This window comes from Sebastes umbrosus, chromosome 18, assembly GCF_015220745.1.
Source record: "Sebastes umbrosus isolate fSebUmb1 chromosome 18, fSebUmb1.pri, whole genome shotgun sequence".
Lineage (NCBI taxonomy): Eukaryota > Metazoa > Chordata > Actinopteri > Perciformes > Sebastidae > Sebastes > Sebastes umbrosus.
In genome coordinates this window covers 9,528,307-9,548,188 of record NC_051286.1, presented here as the reverse complement: position 1 = coordinate 9,548,188, position 19,882 = coordinate 9,528,307, and the positions used below count along the sequence as shown (strand labels likewise).

At 39.2% G+C, this 19,882-nt stretch overlaps 1 protein-coding gene across 2 annotated transcripts in view; it reads right to left on the bottom strand.

The window, feature by feature from the left end:
- ncoa1 (nuclear receptor coactivator 1) overlaps nucleotides 1-19,882 on the bottom strand; it is a 58,232-nt gene that overhangs the window by 21,989 nt on the left and 16,361 nt on the right. The window contains exons 2-5 of one of the 2 annotated variants that reach the window (XM_037750202.1): nucleotides 17,388-17,622; nucleotides 7,878-7,925; nucleotides 3,465-3,570; nucleotides 182-348 (exon numbers count right to left, since the gene is read on the bottom strand). In XM_037750202.1, coding sequence (XP_037606130.1) covers nucleotides 182-348; nucleotides 3,465-3,570; nucleotides 7,878-7,923 — 319 coding nt within the window. In that variant the 5' untranslated portion in view covers nucleotides 7,924-7,925; nucleotides 17,388-17,622. The remainder of the gene's footprint in view (nucleotides 1-181; nucleotides 349-3,464; nucleotides 3,571-7,877; nucleotides 7,926-17,387; nucleotides 17,623-19,882) is intronic. The other variant, XM_037750203.1, reaches the window with a different exon arrangement.

The following is a 19,882-nucleotide window of genomic DNA, read 5'->3' as shown; positions in this document are numbered from 1 at the left end:
AAACCTCACATTCAGCACAACATTTTCTGAGTTTTGATCTATTATAAATATGTATCCTCTGAGAAACAATAAAGAACTGTTGTATGCTTTTATTTGTCTGAGTTTCTACAATTTTGAAAGGGAAATTACCTTTAAAAACATGAAAATGAGTGTGTGTGTTTGTGTGTGTGTGTGTCCTCACCTTGCTCACGCCGTTTCATCTGCTGGATTTGGTCCACGGTGCTCTTGAGAATGTGGCACTTGTCGGGCTTGACACTGAGACCGGCGATGTCGCTCATGTTGGATGAAAGCAGCTCAGCCAGCTCCTCGATGTAGCGGCACTCCAGCTCCCGTCTCCGCTTCTCCACGCTGCACAGAAAGACAAATCTTGTTTTTTTGCAACCAGAAGTGACACGAGATGGTGGAGGTAAGTACAACTGAACACTGAATAAGAGATTTTTAGGCGACCAAAATGTTACAGTTAACTTTCATGAACTGAAAACACACTGTGAAAGGGTTAAAGTTGTAAGACCAAAACACGGACCACTTCCAGACCGGACAACGCCGTGGTAGCGACCTGTCAATCACAAGGTAGCCACGCCCTAAAGCATCCCCTGCTTTATGGTCTATTTGACTCTAAATGGGACCATAATTTACTAAATGAACATCATGCTGTATTGAAGAAGACTTGAAACTAGCGATTGAGACCATAATCCATGTTTACAATGTTTACTGAGGTAATAAATCAAGTGAGAAGTAGGGTCATTTTCTCATAGACTTCTATGCAATCAGACTTATTTTTGCAACCAGAGGAGTCGCCCCCTGCTGAGAAAAAAGTTGTGAACCACTGATTAAATTAATAACAAATTAATTGAGAAAATAAATAGTTGCAGCCCTGATCTTTACTTGACTTCACGATGCCTCTGTTTTTAGTCCATCTTAACATTTTGCTGTTTAATGTAAACTAAAATTAGTCAAAAGATTAAACATTTGAACTTCTGATCACAAGAGTTTGTTTCTTCAAACAACAGGTGGTTTAAATTATCAGTGTCCGAGTTGGAAAATGTGAAAAAAACATCACAATGTGCTGTATAAGCTCCGTGGTTTTTCACCCGGCTGCCTGTAATCTGTTTCCGTAATATGTAAACAAGAAACTTGCCATAAGTCATCGACACAAAATATTAAAAAGCAACTTAAATCTGCCTCTTCAGACTCTACACGCAGCCTTCACCTTATTCTCCAGCTTCAATAATGTACTCTCAAACCGACGAGTTGCAGCAAGGTATGTGGTAAACATGAAAAAAGGAATGTGTGCATATGTGCGTATGTGTGTGTGTGTGTGTGAGACGACAACAGCAAAAGTAGGTCAGTGCATTGGCCAGCCAGAACACACAGGCGTGGTGGCCGAGGGAGGAGGGAGGAGGAGGGAGGACGCTGCTGTGTGAATGCGCAGGTCAGTGGCTGCGTGTAGCTGCTGTAGAAATGCTAGCTGGGCTGTTACATCAGCTTACATCAGCTATCGGGCCTTATAGACTCACACACACAGTACAGTATACTGACAACATTCACTCCTTCACCACAACGTGACCTGCCTTAAACCTGATCCTAACCTAAAAGTTTAACCCTAAAGCCTAAAGCCTTTTATAGATCCAGAGGATTTTGCTTTTTCTTCTTCTCATGTTGTCACCCTCAGTGGTGGAGGAGACATTCAGATCCTTTACTGAAGTTAAAGTACTTTAAAATACTCCGTTACAAGTAAAAAGTCCTGCAGTGAATGTGCATGTTACTTAAGTAAAAGTATGTAAGTATAATCAGGAAAATGTACTTAAAGTATTGAAAGTAAAAATACTAATTGCAGAAAAATGTCCCGTGACATTTCTCGTAACTCAGTGCACCACATTATTTATTATTATATTATCTAATAATGCTTGAGTAACTAATGTCTTATGATCTTTGGCGTGCACAAGTCACATGTTTCTTTTCATTATCTATTAATCTGCTGATCATTTTCTACTGTAATAGATTATTCATTTGGTCTCTAAAATGTAAAAAAATTGCCCAAGGTGATGACTTCAAATGTTATTTTGTCTGACCATTAGTGCAAAAGAAATCTGCATTTACAATAATATTAAAAGCAGTAAATCCTCACATTTGAAGAGGCGAAACAAGGGAGGGCTTTGTGAGAGAAATGACTTCAATGATTATTAGCTTATCAAAATAGCAGGTAATCAATTAACTCCACTGATTGTTTCTGCTCGAATGTCTTAAAAGAGAAATATCAGCTGAGCGGACTGTAATTGTTGTTGTCTCGGATAAATGTCTTTACAATTATATGATTACAAGATCTACTTGCCAATGAATATTGCTGATTGTTATGCAGTTTACATAATTACTTTCGGATCTTTGTTGTATATGTTAGAAGGGATAACACAACATGGTTGTTAATCCCTAATGCACAAAATGACCACATTACATCAAAGCAGGAACGATAAACGTGTTGATCAGCCAATCAACAACCGACTGATCCCAGCCCCCTTAGTAACTGTTGCTACGTCGGACAGGCTTGACAAAAACAAACATGGCGATGCTGGTTCTGCTTAGCTGGGTGCCGCAGTGTTAGATCAACAGTCGATAGCAAGGACTATAGTATGCGATGGGAGGATATATTCACGATGTTAACTTTTATTACTTTTACTCAGGTAGCTGACGCTGGTGATCTGACGTTAGGCCAACTCCTCTTGATATAGTTATCTGTTAGCTAGCGTTTTGCTAACATTATGTAACTCAGGATGTGACTATATACAATGTACAATGTCTGTGAAGATTGTGACACCAATGTAAAGTGACTTAAATAGTAATGTTAGTTTTGAACAGATGTAACATATTTATATAAGTACAACAGGAACGAGGTTCTGCCTGGTACCAAACTTGCACAACAGTTAAGCCGGGTTTATGCTCCAAAAATGACATCATCACGTATTGTGCGTAAAGCGCAAAGGCTTGTTTTAAATGCTTTAAAAGCAGGAGATCTCTATTTTGCCGAATCAAATTGTTTTTCAGGATCTTAAACCTTTCAACCTTCGTTTCATTATAAAACATTTAATACTTGAGTCCTTTCTTTACTTTGATTGTATAAAGGTGATAAAGTATGTCCATGAATATGAGATATGAGTTTAAAGTTAATTACAATTCCTTCCCGGCACTGAGGAGTTTGGTTTATGGCGTTTTGCCAGCAACACTTGTTGACTTCTTGCTTCTTCTCACAGAATCTTTTGTTTGTATGCCCTCTGGCTTCTGGTTTGGGAGAATACTGCATAGAACAACGCGTTGAGCATTAACACCTTTGTGCGTGCTCGTAGCTCGTGCACCATCTGTGGAGGCCTGCGCCACGGTGCCTGGCACGAGTATAAACAAAACAATATCAAGTTGTGTCCCTTAAATTCACAAATTTCACACAAAACAAGAATATGTGTCTGGGTCTTTACCTTTGCCCTGATGTGTCGCATGGTGAGCCCTTCCTCTTGCGTGACTCTGGCGTGGCAGGGTCCAGGGGGTTTTCCCCTACTGCACTCATTTTCAGCTTTAACTGACCTGTAGAGGAGGAACACATGGTAAAGAGAGGAAAGGTCAATAAAATAATTTTTGCAAGTAATACTGCATTTTCCCCAAAACCTAAAAACACACTTGCAAAGTGAGTACTGTCACTGCCACCAAACCCAAATGAAACTCAGTAATTACTTTTTGGAAACCTTTGATGAAACTGTCCAGCAGGTTTTGGTTTGCAATCATCCCTTACATAACAGCTGTTACTGCCATACAGTAATTATAACTGCATTTTATTAGATGGCATAGTGCCAGTGGAGAGGTTTCACAGAATTCACAACTCATATGAACTTCAGTTTGAGGTTACGGCTCAGCAGAACAAGAACAGAGAAGCAAAATATTACAAAACCAAATGCAAACTTAACAGTCACTGTAGCAGTAGTGATAGACAGTTTTAACGCTTCTTTGTATTCTTGTGAAACTGATTTGTTATCTTTGTCAGTCCTCTGAAGGAAAATAACACCTTCCACATTGTAGTTAGTTAACATTATATTTATTTAGATGTATTTATATAGGCTATGCATGACATTTAAATGTTGCTTGATATTTGGATGAACACATAAGGGATGCACAAAGTAACATACGGTAAACTCCAGTACAGTCTGTGCAGCTCTGCAACAAACCCTGATATGAATCTATAGCCATTTTTTCATCACTGTAGTTTGTGGTTAACATAGTTGTAGATTTGCATCATATTAAAAAAAACAACTCCCTATTATTTTATCTTTTATGTTTCTGATATTCCTCTCCAGTCTCTCTCTTAATGGACTCGTGCCTGTTCTTTATCTGCAAAGTCTACCGCCTGCACCTCTCTCGCCGCATCGGGTGGGTAACCATGGCAACAGGAAACGCTGCAACATTTGATGAAGCACACCGTGTATAGAGGGACAGTTAACATCGTTCCTGCACGATCCATTAAGACAAATATTAAAGTTGGTATCAAAACTTGAATTTAAGACCATCCTATTAATCCACATACACACACAAAGCAGCAAAAAGAAGCAAAATGTGAATTTCTGTCATGTTTAGCAAACTGTAGAGACAAACAGGGATTATTATTTTATTACTAACCTGTTGTTGACAAAAATCAGGTTTGTAAAAGATTTTCAGAGAGATTAATACATCTGAAAGCCTTTAATGTATTCTTGTGAGCTGTACACATCAAGATGGACTCAAGCCTCTTAATCTGCAAAACCACATCCAGGCTGTATCTAAATAACAATCCGTAAATCTTGGACATACACACAAAATACAGGCACACACAAAGCGTTTTAAATCCTTGGGTAAACCGCAAAAAACAAGCAGCCATTGTCACGGTGTTGGGTGCTGCCGCAGGGCCACGCTGCTCACAGGACGCTAATCCTTCCTGACTAGCCTCGTTTACATTTCACCTCAAATCACCCCTCTCTCCTCCTCAGCCCTCCTTATGTTGCTAACACGCAGCACTCTAAAGATCCATCCGCCACAGAGAGAAATGAGAGCCCTGCTCCACATCAATGGCAGGAAACAACATGCATCACAAATTTCAAGATAAAAAGGACTAGTATGTCTGTGTGTGTTTGAATGTTCAGGCCTGTGTGCACCCACAAAACTGTGTTTTAATCGACTGCAGCAGGAAATAAAGGAATAATGCAACATTTCCGTTAAACCAATGGTTGGTTGGCAGTGTATATAGTGGGAATCATACACTAGTTCCACAATATAGCAATACTTCAGTCAACCATTGAATAGTGCTTGTTATAATTTGTTAATAAAACACTTGAGTTTTGGTACGGATACCATCACCGGCACCTGGTCCCGGTGTGCCCCATGCATATAAGCAGCAGCAGCTAGCCCTGGTGGCCTCTATTGTTTTTGCAACCCACTCTAGATGAAACCACGCCCTAATTCTGTATGGCAAAAGCCTCGACGCAGTGTCGACGGCTGCCGATGGAAACCACGCTCTAAAATATGACAACATTTGCTTGGAAAATCCAATATCGGGCTCTGAATTTGATGAATTTACTGTTTATCAGACAAGAAATGAGAGAAGAATTAGTTAGCTAATGCACCCCGCGGTCCTTCCGCCTCACTCCCCGCCGCTGGAGACAACTTTGCCAGGAGGAGGGTTCAGCAGCTCCATAGCCTCTGAGCAGCGGGGAGTGAGGCAGAGGGATGGTTAGACTAGTTCCGCCACTAGGAGATGGAGCTGCTGACCACTCTACTCCTGGTGGGGACTGAGGCGGAGAGACTGTTGGACTAGTTCACCGGAAGGAGAGCTGTCGGCAGCTCCGTAGTCTCCTAGAGGCGGGGAGTGAGGCAGAGGGACCGTTCGTCTATTTCGCCGGTAGAAGAGCGGTCGGCAGCTCCGTCTCCTAGCGGCGGGGAGTGAGGCAGACGGACCGATTAGAACCAGCGCTGCTGCTGGCCACCAGTCCGCTGTTGGGCTCATTTTCTGTAACCAGTGTAGCATGAAAGCATCGTGGCTAAAGCTAACTAGCCAGCCGCTAAATGAGTAACATTTAACAACTTAATGCTCCATCCACACACTCTTCTCACAGCGTAGGAAAGCTCATCACAAGAACAGGTTGAGGCCACAAGTACTCGCCAATCACAACGCAGTCGTCAGGCTTTTCATACGGGAGGAGGCGTGGTTTCATCTAAAGTGGTGGTGTGGTGTGATTCCTTTGCAGCACATTTTCACTCATCCACTCCCTACTGCCCTACTGTATTTACAGATTCCTCCCATCTATTTGTTAGCCTTGTTTTGATTATTTTCAAGTTAATAAATCACTTTAGCCATTAGCATACCCGTGTGTCTCCTGTTTTTGTCCCAGTCAAATAGGGGCTTGTCCAAAATGAATGAACATAAATAAATATAATAAATAATCTTTTAATTATTTTCGTGATTAATGGAGTAATCATTTGGTTCATACAATTTTATAAAATAGTAAAAAAAAAAAATTATTTGTTTATGTATTTTGCCATTTTTACTGAGGGGTGGGGGTGGCAATTGACTTTTGTCCTTGGACTAATCTTTTCAGCTCTAATGTAACGCAACAGCAGTTGTAAACAGAGTGACCTTATCATAATGTTGTTCATTTATGATGTTGACTAATCTAAGTTATGCCTGTATATTTTTGGCAATAAGTCAACACAGGTAGAGTTTATTGATGGAAGAGAAAATAACATACAGTAGTTATATTTCATGACATACCAGGCAACACCAACTGCTGCACTCTGACACTATATTTTATTTTTAAAGTCAAACACGTGAACATGCACTAGCTGTGAAAACATGCCGAACAATCCATTTTCCTATAAGCAATGAGGCTGACTGAAGCGTGTGAGGTCGTGCAGCACAACAAGCTATCATCAGCCATCATCGTATTTCTTGGCTTTCCTTTTTCTCCGCCATTGTGATTATGTTTTGTGAACAACAGTTCCTCCCACCTGGTAAGTGTTTATGATCAATTCATTACACTTGGCAGCTAGCTTTGCTTCCATATCACAACAATGTCATACTAGAAAAAGGCAGAACATACATGAGCAGGTTGCCTCTTAATATAACACACTACAGTATATCACTACAGTATCAATATAAAAATGTATAAAAGAAAAAAAAGATATCAAAAAGGAAACTATTATTAAATGTTTATTTTGGACTTATTGTCACCTGACAGATTTTATTTTCTATGCGTGAAAATATAAAAATCTAATTTGTGAGGAACATCTTCGTTGTATCCTGCTGTGGAATGTGTTAGATAATGGTTTCCAGTAAAAAATATTGATTAAGATTGATTGCATTTACAGTGATGCAACAGTTCGGCTGCCCTTTCACCCCATTTACACTTACATTAATCACTTCATGTGTCTGATCTCTGGAAATGCATCTAACAAGCTTGTTTGGGCACTCTAGCCATATGTCGAAAAGGTGTAAATGCATCTGTTTCTCAAAGAGGTGTAATCTTTACTCCTGCCATATAGTGCAATTACATCAGTAACCAGTCTGTGGAAATAGCCACTTATTGCTTGATTGTCTTAATACATTCACGGTCTGTCTCCTCAGTCCTTGACATAACAGCAGCTAAAGATGCACTAACATTACACTGAAATTAGCTATTGTTCTCTGTCTCCAGTAGACTCCAACTCCATTTTAACCTGTGTACAATCTACTTCAACAGCAGGAAAATCACAAAGCGTTGCGACAATGCCTTGGTCTGGAGAACATAAACTTAATTTGGTCCTCACTTCATTGTGGCTATTTAAAGGAATACTTCACCCAAAATAAGATTATTTGTATATCAATTACTCACCACGTGCTACCTTGAATTCTTGAAGAAAACTTTGTGTTTCTCTCATGCCTCCACGGTGAAGTATTCCTTTAAAGCAACATGGAAAAAATTATATTAAATAAAATTAAAACTAAATAAAAAAGTGCAAATAAGGCCTTTGTTCAACTTTATAACTTAAAAGTTATATTTGTACTTAATTTTATGTAAATTTTTTTGTATGCGTCTTAACTTCTTTGTCTCATTCTGAGAGTTTGGGTTGGGTGGGGGGTTAGAGGAAGGCGTTGTTTTATTTCTCTTTCACCAAAAAAAACGCAAATTTGGAACACAGATTTATACTTCGTATTTGTCATTTGTACAATAAATAAATAAAGGGGAAAAAAAGAGTTATATTTGTCTGCATAGTTTGCTTGCAACATCTGTCTAACATACATATATTTTCTCTCCAATCAATAATATAGTGTCAACTATATTATTGATATTCTTTTATACCGCTGCCTTTGTCTGCTCTCCTTCTCTCATGAGATCTCATTCAATCAATGCCTCAAAACTTTTGTCTGTGGCTGTAGTTGTGTTTCCTTGTTATATAAATGGATTCACGCCTCAAAATCCTGAACAACAGAAAAGATTATTTAATTGGCGCAGCTAACACTGTATTATTACCCGTCGTCAAGACTGTTTACACTCCTGCTGAATCATATCTCAGTTGTTATCTTGAAGCAGTCTCTAAGAAGTGCCTCAATAAAAGGTAAAGGTGAGTAAGGCTCAAAAGGCTCAAGGCTCAAATATTTACTTAGTTTTTAATGTACTGTTTCACCATATACTGCAAATCTACTGTACACAAAGGGTTACTGTCATGGGTTGAAGGTGTTGACGTGTCGGATTTCACTGACCTAACTTTGCTCGTCTCTGGACTGTGATAAAGAGCTGCCGAAAACAAAAACAAGACGTGAACCCTCAGGGTCAAAAGGTAATGTGTTCATGCTTCCAGCTACATTCACTCACTCTAGTGAATAATTCGGCGTACTGTATTTGTTACCATCTGCCTGCCGTCTCTCACACAACGCTGTCACAGCGAGGGGCCCTGCTGTTTTCTGTTCTGCTCCATTCGTTTGCTGTGGTGAGTTAATGTTTCACAACATTGGAGCTTCACATGAAATAAATATAAATGTAAAACACAAATGTGGCTTTGGGATATATTAACAAAGTAAAACAACAAACACTCTGCAGGAGTTATGAAATGAAGTAGTTACTAGGGCTGTCAAATTTAACGCGATAATAACACATTAATGCAAAATCGTTTTAACGCCACTAATTTCTGTAACCCAATAACGCAATCAATCTTTCGGAAGTGTGAGTGGGCTTAGTTTTAAAGCTACAGTCAAGATGAAACTATAAAACTTAAGGAATCCATTGGTACCAAGCATGACATACTAGCTTGTCACAAAGGAGGTTAAATAACGCTCCAAACTTACGCTGAATTGTGGAGATGAAAAACTGGCATGGACATTTTCAAAGGGGTCCCTCGACCTCTGACCTCAAGATATGTGAATGAAAATGGGTTCTATAGGTACCCACGAGTCTCCCCTTTACAGACATGCCCACTTTATGATAATAACATGCAGTTTGGGGCAAGTCATAGTAAAGTCAGCACACTGACACACTGACAGCTGTTGTTGCCTGTTGGGCTTCAGTTTGCCATGTGAGCATATTATTTTATGCTAAATGCAGTACCTGTGAGGGTTTCTGGACAATATTTGTCATTTTTTTGTGTTGTTAATTGATTTCTAATAATAAATATATACATACATTTGCATAAAGCAAGCATATTTGTCCACTCATGTTGATAAGAGTATTAAATTCTTGATAAATCTCCCTTTAATGTACATTTTGAACAGATACAAAAATGTGTGATTAATTTGCGATTCATTGCAATTAACTATGGACAATCATGTGATTAATCGTGATTAAATATTTTAACCAATTGACAGCCCTAATCTATACATACAGCCATGTAGTATACTAACACATGAAGCTTAATAAACAGTCTCTGCTGCTAAATTGAAGCCCTTAACTGACCTTTTAAATGACTGTTCAAAAGATGCGTATGTAGCCCACAGCAGTATTTCAAAGACAGATGACAGCTTTCACAGCTTTCACAGCTTGCCCTTATTATAACGTCTGGTTATTAATGTCACATGTGACTAATTAGAACTGTCACAGCTGCACTGTGAGCATAGGTTCAGTCACACCTTCACTCACACACACACACACACACACACCAGCCTGAGCAAAACAACAGTCTAATCCACACACCTGTAGACCACCAGGTCAGCCTCCTGCACCCTCTGACCTCACTCCCCCTTCTCTGTGTGACGTACGCCAGAGGATCGATCCTTCAGTCGCCAAAGAGGAAGAAGAAAAAGCAGCAGCGACAGCGCAGCGGAGCCAGACCGCTGAGAAACACAGCCCAATGCCTCCACGGGCTCTCCATAACAACCGCCTGCCGTCTCAATGTCTTTAGGTTTGTCTTTTTTCTCTCAGAGGTTCCTCCTCCTTCGGTTTCTCATTCACGAGCTATACTGACATACACACGTGCATACACACACTCTCAACAGTGGCAATGTATGGCTCGCAAGGAGAGGAGTGAGGAAGAGACCATCAGGTAGAGAGTAGGGAGTAACTGATGAGAATTACCAGGAGAGGGAGGGAAAAAAAGAGCAAGACTGACACAAACTAACATTAATTATCCGTATTAGTCGACCTAATATACATACAAACTTCCACTTCTTTAATAACCCATATCATTTAGGACATCCTGGGATTAATATGCAATATGTTTCCTGGATGATTTCCACTTATCAGAGTTCATATCTTGGTCCTGATGGACACTAAAACTGTTCAAATTGTTAAGTAAAATTTCCCAAAAAAGTACTCGACTCGATTTTCACGACTTTCTTGCTCTTCATTATGGCGCTCAAAATTTCATATTTTTTCAGGAATATCATGACCAGTAGGAAACCCATGAGTGTGGATTATTCACGATTGATCGATTAGTTGTCAACTATTAAATTAATTGCCAACTACTTTGATAATCAATTAATTGGTTTGAGTAATTTTTTGAGAAAAAAAAAATCTCTGATTCCAGCTTCTTAAATGTGAATATTTTCTGGTTTCTTTACTCCTCTATGACAGTAAACTGAATATCTTTGAGTTGTGGACAAAACAAGACATTTGAGGACGTCATCTTGGGCTTTGGGAAACATTGATCGACATTTTATAGACCAAAACAACCAATCGATTAATCGAGAAAATAATTAACAGATTAATCGACAATGAAATAAATCGTTTGTTGCAGCCAAGCTGCAGTATGTTTCCTAGAGGATTTCCACTTCTCAGTTTATATCTTGGTCCCGATGGACACTAAAACTGTACAAATTGTTAAGTAAGATGTCCCAAAAAAAAGTCCTTCGCTTCTCCAGAGATTTTATAAATTTTCACAACTTTGTCGCTCTTGAATATTGCGATCAATATTTCATATTTTTCCAGGAATGTTGTGAAACCATTGAGTGTGAAGTATCCACCGTGTAAATAAGCAGCTAAAGGTGGATCCAGTATATTACTACAGCATCATTCATCAACATTTATAAAAAAGATATCAAAAAGGAAACTATAATTAAATGTTTACTTTGGACTCACTGTCACCTGAGAGATTTATTTTTCTTAATTTATGAGTAACTTCCTTGTTGTCTTCTGCGGTGGAATGTGTTACATAATGCTTACTATGGATTAAGATTGATTATATTTACAGTTTGGCTGCCGTTTCACCCCCATTTCATACGGGAATTTAAATTGATATTTAATGTTGTGCTTGCAAATATTATAATTTTAACAGAGGCAAAACAACTATTATTTTCCAAATGAGATCACAACACTGCTCATGCACACAGCGTGACCACCCCTCTCTGCTGCACTGACTTGGTACAGCCCATGAGAAGCTGCTCAGTCACTGTTGCTAAGGCCCACCCTCCTGAATATAGGACATGACCAGGAAGAATGTTTACAGCTAAGGTGCACCCACTGACTCCTGGATTATATTCATACGTGTGAAACAGAGCATTAACATATGGATAGGTGACATCACGGAAGCCAAGGGCAAATTATCACGATTGTAAGTGTGCAGCTTCACTACAGTCTAGATAGCAGCAGCTGTCCGGTCCTGCTGAGGAGATTTCTTCTATGGTGGGAATCTGTATGCATGTGGCTTCCACATGAGGTCAGAGTTAGGGTCAGTTTACTCATAATTCAATCAATGAACATTAGTCTTACAATGAACATTGATGCGCCTATCTACTTGCATTGCTTAAATCATTAATGTTTCTCCATAAATCTAAAAGTCAGCAATAATTGTTTTAACATTTTTTTATTCAAATATTGTCTATAGCAGATCATTTGCAATCTGACATTGAAACAAATGTCATGACCTTCACTTTTACACAGATTTAATTTGCTTCATTTTAGACACTGCTGCGATATTACTTTCTAAAACAAAATATCTGACTGTCTGTATGTATTAAGCTTTCTCTGTTTTGGCTAGTGTTTCAATAGTAAACAGGGTTTACAACTTAAAGGGACAGTTCGGGTGTTTTGAATTGGGGTTGTATGAGGTACTTATCCATAGTCGGTGTATTACCTACAGTAGATGACGGTCGGCACGCCCCCAGTTTGGAGAAACAGACAGGAGTACCAGCACTGGAGCAAAGCAATGTACTGCTGTGGACGGGGGCAGCAGCAAAACGGATTTTAGACACCTATAAAAATCAATATCAGTTAAAGTGTATGCTATATATAGAATATTTTTGCCGGTTTACCTTGCTGTGAGACAGCTATACAGTCTGTTTCCAACGAGGAACTGAAGCCGTTATCTATGCTCTCATCAAAACCACGATTGAACATGGGAGTTGCTGGTCGACCGTTGCCTCGATCGGTTAGTGTTATTGTGTGTCTTTGGTTAGTTTGGATTCATCAAAGTCACACAAACAAACAAACTGACGGATGCAGTGGTAAACCAGCAACTCCCGTGTTCTGCGAGGTAAAATTACAGTTTTTTTTCCAATGGAGTCTGATGTCTTTGGCGAGAGCATACAGTAGATGGATATAATGGCTTCAGTTCCCCTGTAAAGGGCGAGGTAAAGCAGTGAAAATATTCTAAATATACCGTACACTTAAACTGTTATAATTTTTTTAAGTGAGCCTTTCTTTTAGGTGTCACACAGCAGTACATTGGTTTGCTGCCTCTCCAAACGTGGGGCGTGCCGACCGTCATCTACTGTAGGTTTATACACTGACTGTGGATGAGTACCTCATACAACCCCACTTCAAAACACCCGAACTGTCGCTTTAAGTTAAAATGCAGCCTCAGTTATAAATTATTTAGCTGCTTTCACATCGTTTCTTGTAGTCCTAGAAATCAGGACAGCAGAGATGGGGTTACATTTTCCACTTCTGTGTATTTTACCGGAGGGAGGAAAAAAACACTACCCACACTACTAGAACCTACAGGTGCAACCATGTGCTCACTGTGTGTGTTTTTTCCCGTGAGCCACATCAAAGACAAATTGCCTTATGAAGGACAACAATGTTTTTCTCAATCTGAACCAACATATGCAGAGTTTCACTGCTGTGCCACCTTCATGCACAATGCTGCTGCAACAACATCCCACGCTGCTGTATGCAGAAAGGTTGCTCCTAAAGTCTGATCTTGCCAGCTACACTAACAAACAAACAACAACCAACAAAACAAACCAGTTATAAAACTATTTGACCAACCACAAAGTCCACCTTGGAAATGCTCTCACATCACTCACATTGACAGTATGTCAAACCGCTGTCAATTACCTCAATGGTTCTACATCTGCCTCACCTAACATGTCTATGTTATTGTTGAGTATTAATAGACAAACCGGACTGGTTTGAAAGTCTGCAAGCAATTACCATGGCAAAGAGAAAAACAAACATAGTTAGTGGCTGCAACAAACACTTTTATTATCAATTAATGTGTTCAATTCTTGATTAATCCCTCTGTCTGATCAAAAAATAGTGAAAAATTACCATCACAATCAGGGCTGCAACTAGCTGTTGTATAAATTATCCATTTATGTGCTGATTATCTTATCAATTAATTGATTGTTTGTTCTATAAAAAGTCAGAAAAATATAAAAAATACCCTTGACAATTCCCAAAAGCCTGAGTCGACGTCTTCAAATTGCTTTTGTAGTCCGACAAACAATCTAAAACCAAAAGATATTAAATTGTCTATAATGTAAGGCAAAGGCATTTTTTTTTGCATTTTTGCTTTTTAGAGATTATTAATTAATTATCAAAATTTTTCCTGATCTGTTTTTTGTCAACTGACAAATCTTTTCTGCTCTAAACACAATCTTCTCTGTAATGGATTACCTCCGACTCTGACAAGGCCTCTAACAGCAGAGTTTATATAAACTGCTCATTCTAAGCTAACAAAAACACAAATATTCTTATTTTCAGGTTATTATATACCAAAGAAAACATACTTATTCATATTATATTTCTGTCAATAGATCCTCCTAAATGCTACATACACTGGCATGAAAACACTACGGATAGCAATGGTCAAGGGTAACGTACATATACGTGATTTGTAATCAAGCAAAAACTCCGGTGTGGTCCTTTAAGAGTCCCTGCTTCTCAACTGAAAACCCTGTCAAGTTCCACTCCATTGTTTTCCACCATCTGTGTACACCCAGATCCAGGATGTTTACCAAGAGTAAGAAATAACCTTGGACTGCACACAGCTCCACACACACTACTACACTTAGCCAGACTCCTTAGTGTATAGAATACATTGTGTGGTGGTGAGTTACAGTCAGTGGACTGCTGCCCATCGTCACTTATCTCATCAGTGAGACAATGGGAGCAGAAAACTGAGATCTACAAGGAAAATATAATTATTCAAATTATGTATAACCCAAGTGTAAAAATATAAATATTGGGAAATATCCCTCATCTGTCTTCTGGACACAGAAAAATGCAACTTCTAAACCCATATTTATAAATACATCAGTAAAATTATGACTATTTGTTTTTTTTAAATAACATGAGTGTATGAAATCATCCATTTAGACAGTCATATCTGCCTTCCCCTGTGCCTGTGTGTGTCATTGCTCACCTCATTTTTCACAGAGCATTTTCAATCTCAAACACGTTCTCTGCCAGACTGATAATTCCACATGAATATTCATCATTTATTGAACTCCACTGGTCTCTGTGTAATTTAAAGTGTGATCGTGGGTGTGCGTGTGTCCTCATCTGAACTTGCACAACGCTGCGGGGGGGGTGGCGAGTCAGACATGCTGGGATGATCAGAGCCATGCAGCCGGTTTGGGGCTGAGTGCACAGCACAGAGGAATAACGCATAAAGGCCAACGAGAGAGCGAGAGAGAGAGGTATTATCCTTCTTCTCTCTAGCTCTCTTAACTATCAATTTAGCCTGAACTAACTGGCCCTCTTCAAAATTAAATTGCCAGTCTTTGATGAGGCAGTTTAAAATTCAGCCAATTATGCGGTACTGAATGAAAAACCTTTCTTACTTCCAATTATTTTCACCCAGGGTCTTTTTTTCATAGTTTTTGTATTGTGACAATAGCTAGTGTTCAAAGGTTTTTCACATTTGTCCACTGTAAATCTTTTGCTTCAGACACTTCTGCTCTGCAAAACACATAAAATAATGTCCAACAGTAAAACACAAAAAGTCAATATAACTAGTCTTTTCAAATGCAATACTCACACTGCTTTTACACCCTTTAAATGAATACAACTGAACAGTTATTATGCCCTTTCAAATAGAGATGTTCTGACATTATTTTTTCTTTTCCGATACCTGAACTTGCGAATCGGCCAATACAGAGTACCAATCTGATACCAGTGTGTTAAAAACTAAAATATCTATATCATTATTATAATAGCTCTATACTACTAACACTGAATGGATGTGATATGATTACTATCATTGTTGTACGGCCTGGCTCATGTTAAACCCTTTGTAAAACATGAACAAATACATACAGAGAATGAATGCACGAACATTTTATTATCTAGTGTAGCCCTGGCAAACATTGCACTCTCCGCTAGCACCTGCCCGATTGGTACTGTGCATGTGCAACTCAACAGAGATGAGAAAAGAAGTGAGATGACTCACTCGTTAACTACTTCCATCATCAATTTTGGATGCAGCGATCGTTTTTTGTAGGAGCTGATGATGGAAGTAGTGAGCTATCTCACTTCTTTCTCATCTCTCAAGAAAGATGTGTTGAGTGACACGTGTTGTCGTTGTGCCTGTGTAGCATAAATCAGCTGATAAATGATATGACAACGTGATATTGGATCGGTGCTTAGATTCAAGTACTCGCTAGGGCTAGGTGATATGGAGAAAATCAAATATCACGATATTTTTGAGAGCCAGCCCATTACACGCCGATACCCGAACCAGCATTTAGGCTATATCGGAGGTATTTACAATACTGGTATCAGAAAACAACTCTAAATTCAACTATGATGGCACTGACATTTCGTGGCACTACTCAAACTTGTTTACTTGCTACTAGTCTGTTTTAAATTCATTCATCTTCACCTCAAACAAGCTTTATTTCAGATAACTCATTATGGAAATATTTGCAAAGACTGAGGGCAGAAAAGTCATTTCAAATACAATAAAATGCGGAAAAAGTGCAGAGATCTGGATACTTTCTACCACTGTATACAAGATAGATATTATAATATAGTGATGGATGTCTAGGGCTAGCTATTAACAACTGCTGCTGAAACAATTAAGCAATCAACTGATTAGTTGATCGACAGCAAATTAATCTTCATCAACTTTGATAATGGACTCATTTGTCACGGAAAAATACCAAATATTCTCTGGTTCAAACCTCTGAAATGTGAGGATTTACTGCTCTTCTTTCTTTTATTTCAATGAAAATTGAATATTTTGGGGGTTTTGGATTGTTGATCTTAAAAAACAATACATTTGATGATGTTATCTACCATTTGTAGACGATTAATCAAAACAGACAGAATAATAGATCAGAATAATCGTTAGTTGCAGCCCTATTAGTAACATTATGAAACAAGCCTGAAACCCGTCCAGGCACACGGTGCACGTGTTTTCAGCTCAATACAGCAAAATTAACCAGCTCCTGTTGTCTTGTTTTACTTCTTTGAATATTAAATATTGACCTCTGTTGACCTCTACCACTGCATCCTACAAGCATGGGCTGAAGCCTCAGTGAGACGCTCAGTAAGCACAGTAAAACAATACATGTTTTTTTCAGTCGATAAAGTAAATAACAAGATAATAATATTCAGTGAGAATCAGAGTTGAATAATAAAAAGACCAGGACCCAAAATACACACTAGGCTGTGAGCAGCAGCCCTGATATTATTCACCTGTGGCTTCATTAAAAGTGAAACATATTGCAGCCATACTTTACTCACTTGATCTAGGGCTCCAGTGGGTGAGTCATGTGGTTGGCTGTGGTCGGCCTTGTCCAGGGCTCAGAGCAGAGATAAAGGGAGGAAGGGGAGACTGGGAGGGGATGTTGGGATCAGTGGTGGGTTAACAGCTTGGAGACGAGATGATGGAGCAGTGGTGGTGGTGGGGTTATGGCTCCACGGCCGCTCTGTCACATGGCACCATCCCAGGTGCAGGGAGAAGCCTGCTGGCCTCTGACTGAGGACCGAAAACAGAGAAAAGAGATTAAGAAACAGAACAATGTTAGTGTGCGATGCAGTAGATTTTTCCAGCACCCAAAGGTCCCCTGCTGTTATTTGCCAACAAAGGTCTGCCAACTTTTGATGGCCCTGGGTAATAGTGTAATGCTGGAATTGGACATTCAGGGCTACGTATATGAGCCAGAATACAGTGCAGAAATTGCAGCGTATGGAGGAAGAGACCGCCACAGCCGAGAGTCAAGCACCGCCAGCTGGCGAAGAATGGCGGTGCAATGAGCCCAGAGCATTCTGGTTGTTGTTGTAGGTTTTCTACCTTTTGATCAAAAGGGAATAGTACCACAGCCATTTCTCTCTGTTGTCTCTGGTCACCTAACACCAATTTCAACAATATTTGCGCCTTTCTTCTGCATAGACAGCTCAGTTTTATGAAAAGACCATCTTTCCAGTAGTGAAATACTTCTTTAAGTGACCGTAAAAAATTCACCGTATTTACAAATATGGGAACAAATTTGAATATCAAAGATTATATTAAGGGAGGAGACATCTGAACCCTGACTTGATAGGCAATATGGCAAAATAATAAAACCCCTTGCTTAAGGTCAATTCACAATTTTAATAGATTTTTTTCCTGCAAAAGACTAAAACATGACTGAAACATCATATTTTTTAGGACTGTAATAATAAAGTTCTACACCACCTGCAGGCTGTCAGCGTTTCGCATACTCAAAAATACATGTATGTTATCCCACATAGCTTTAGACTTTCAGTGCTAGATGCTTCAACAAAGAAGAGCACAGACATCCACTTAAATAATCAGTACCAGAAAAGTCTCCGCACTGATTCATGTGCTGCTGATGTTTGTGTTTCCTGACAAGACATCAGCCTGATATCCACAGACAGCTGGTTAGTTAGCCTCCCAGAAGGTAGGGACAGACTGAACAGTCAAATCTACACACTGTTCTGTCAACTTCCGGGGCTTCACCTCTCATCATGATAACACCTCGTCAACAAACACTCACCGAGAACACACAACAGAGCACCGAGTCTGTCCCTTTCATTGATGCGTTAGTCAAATTCACTACTCAATTGAATAACTGGCGGCCGCATTTAACAACAGCAAAACTATGTAAGAACTCTTTTTACCATATAATAAATAATATATAAAACACTTCAGACTTGCACGGACATGTAGCTCGTCTGAGCAAGCATGAGACTGTTTATGCGAAGTGGTTTAAATAGTAAGGTTTTAGTGAAGCTGCTTGTGTTTGGGAAGTACTGAGCATACGACTGGATAAATGAGACTTGGATTAAACTGCACGAGTTGTGAGAGAGTTTGTAAACGGATGTTTTGATGTTGTTTTACTGTTGTTAAACTTCAATTCATCAAGTCTTTTCTCCGTTTTATGACTCTTTGTTTACCGTGGAGGCATGAGAGAAAAGTTTACTTCAAGAATTCAAGGTAACACAGGGTGAGTAATTGATATACAAATGATCATTTTGTGGGTGAAGTATTCCTTTAATGAATCAAAGATAATAGATAAAACTCTTCACAAGCCATCCCTTCACAAGTATCAGATAAGGATGATAAGGATGGTACTCAATCCAGATGTGAATGAGTCAACTGACAAGACCCTGCCAGCACGTGTATTCTGTATATACATCTGGAAATTGGTCTCATAGTGGACACCTGTACTTTACCTTCACCTCTTCTTCACCGTCAACACTGCTCAAGCAACCTTTCTTAAATGTAACAAATCTTTGCCTTTGAAGGTGCGGACAATAGACTGTATATAAAGATGGACCACATGACAGCTCCCCAAAAGTGAAGCCAAAACATTTGGATTGCCCCTTAGTGGCTGGCTGCAGTATAGCTCATAAGTCCTGCCTCCTCCATGTTAGCGGATGGGACATGGGCCAAACTAAAAGGTCAAAGCACACGTCCAATACAATTTTTCCAAAAATGGTTTCTGTCATTTTAGGTAGTTTTTATCATGCTGATGTTTGTAGAAGTGATAATTTTTCCCGTATCCAGGATATTTTGGCTTCACTTTTGTACAGTGGGAGGAAGTGGAAAGGCGTCGTCCATCTTTATATACAGTTTATGGCGCGGACATATTAAAGTGATCTTATCACATTTCCTGCCAGTAAAGACACTTGTTCCCGTTCCAAGGTGGTGCATTTTGAACAAGGAAGCCAATTTACCAAGTAAGTACTTCAAATAACTGACAAACTGTTTCCTGTTAATAATACAAATACAA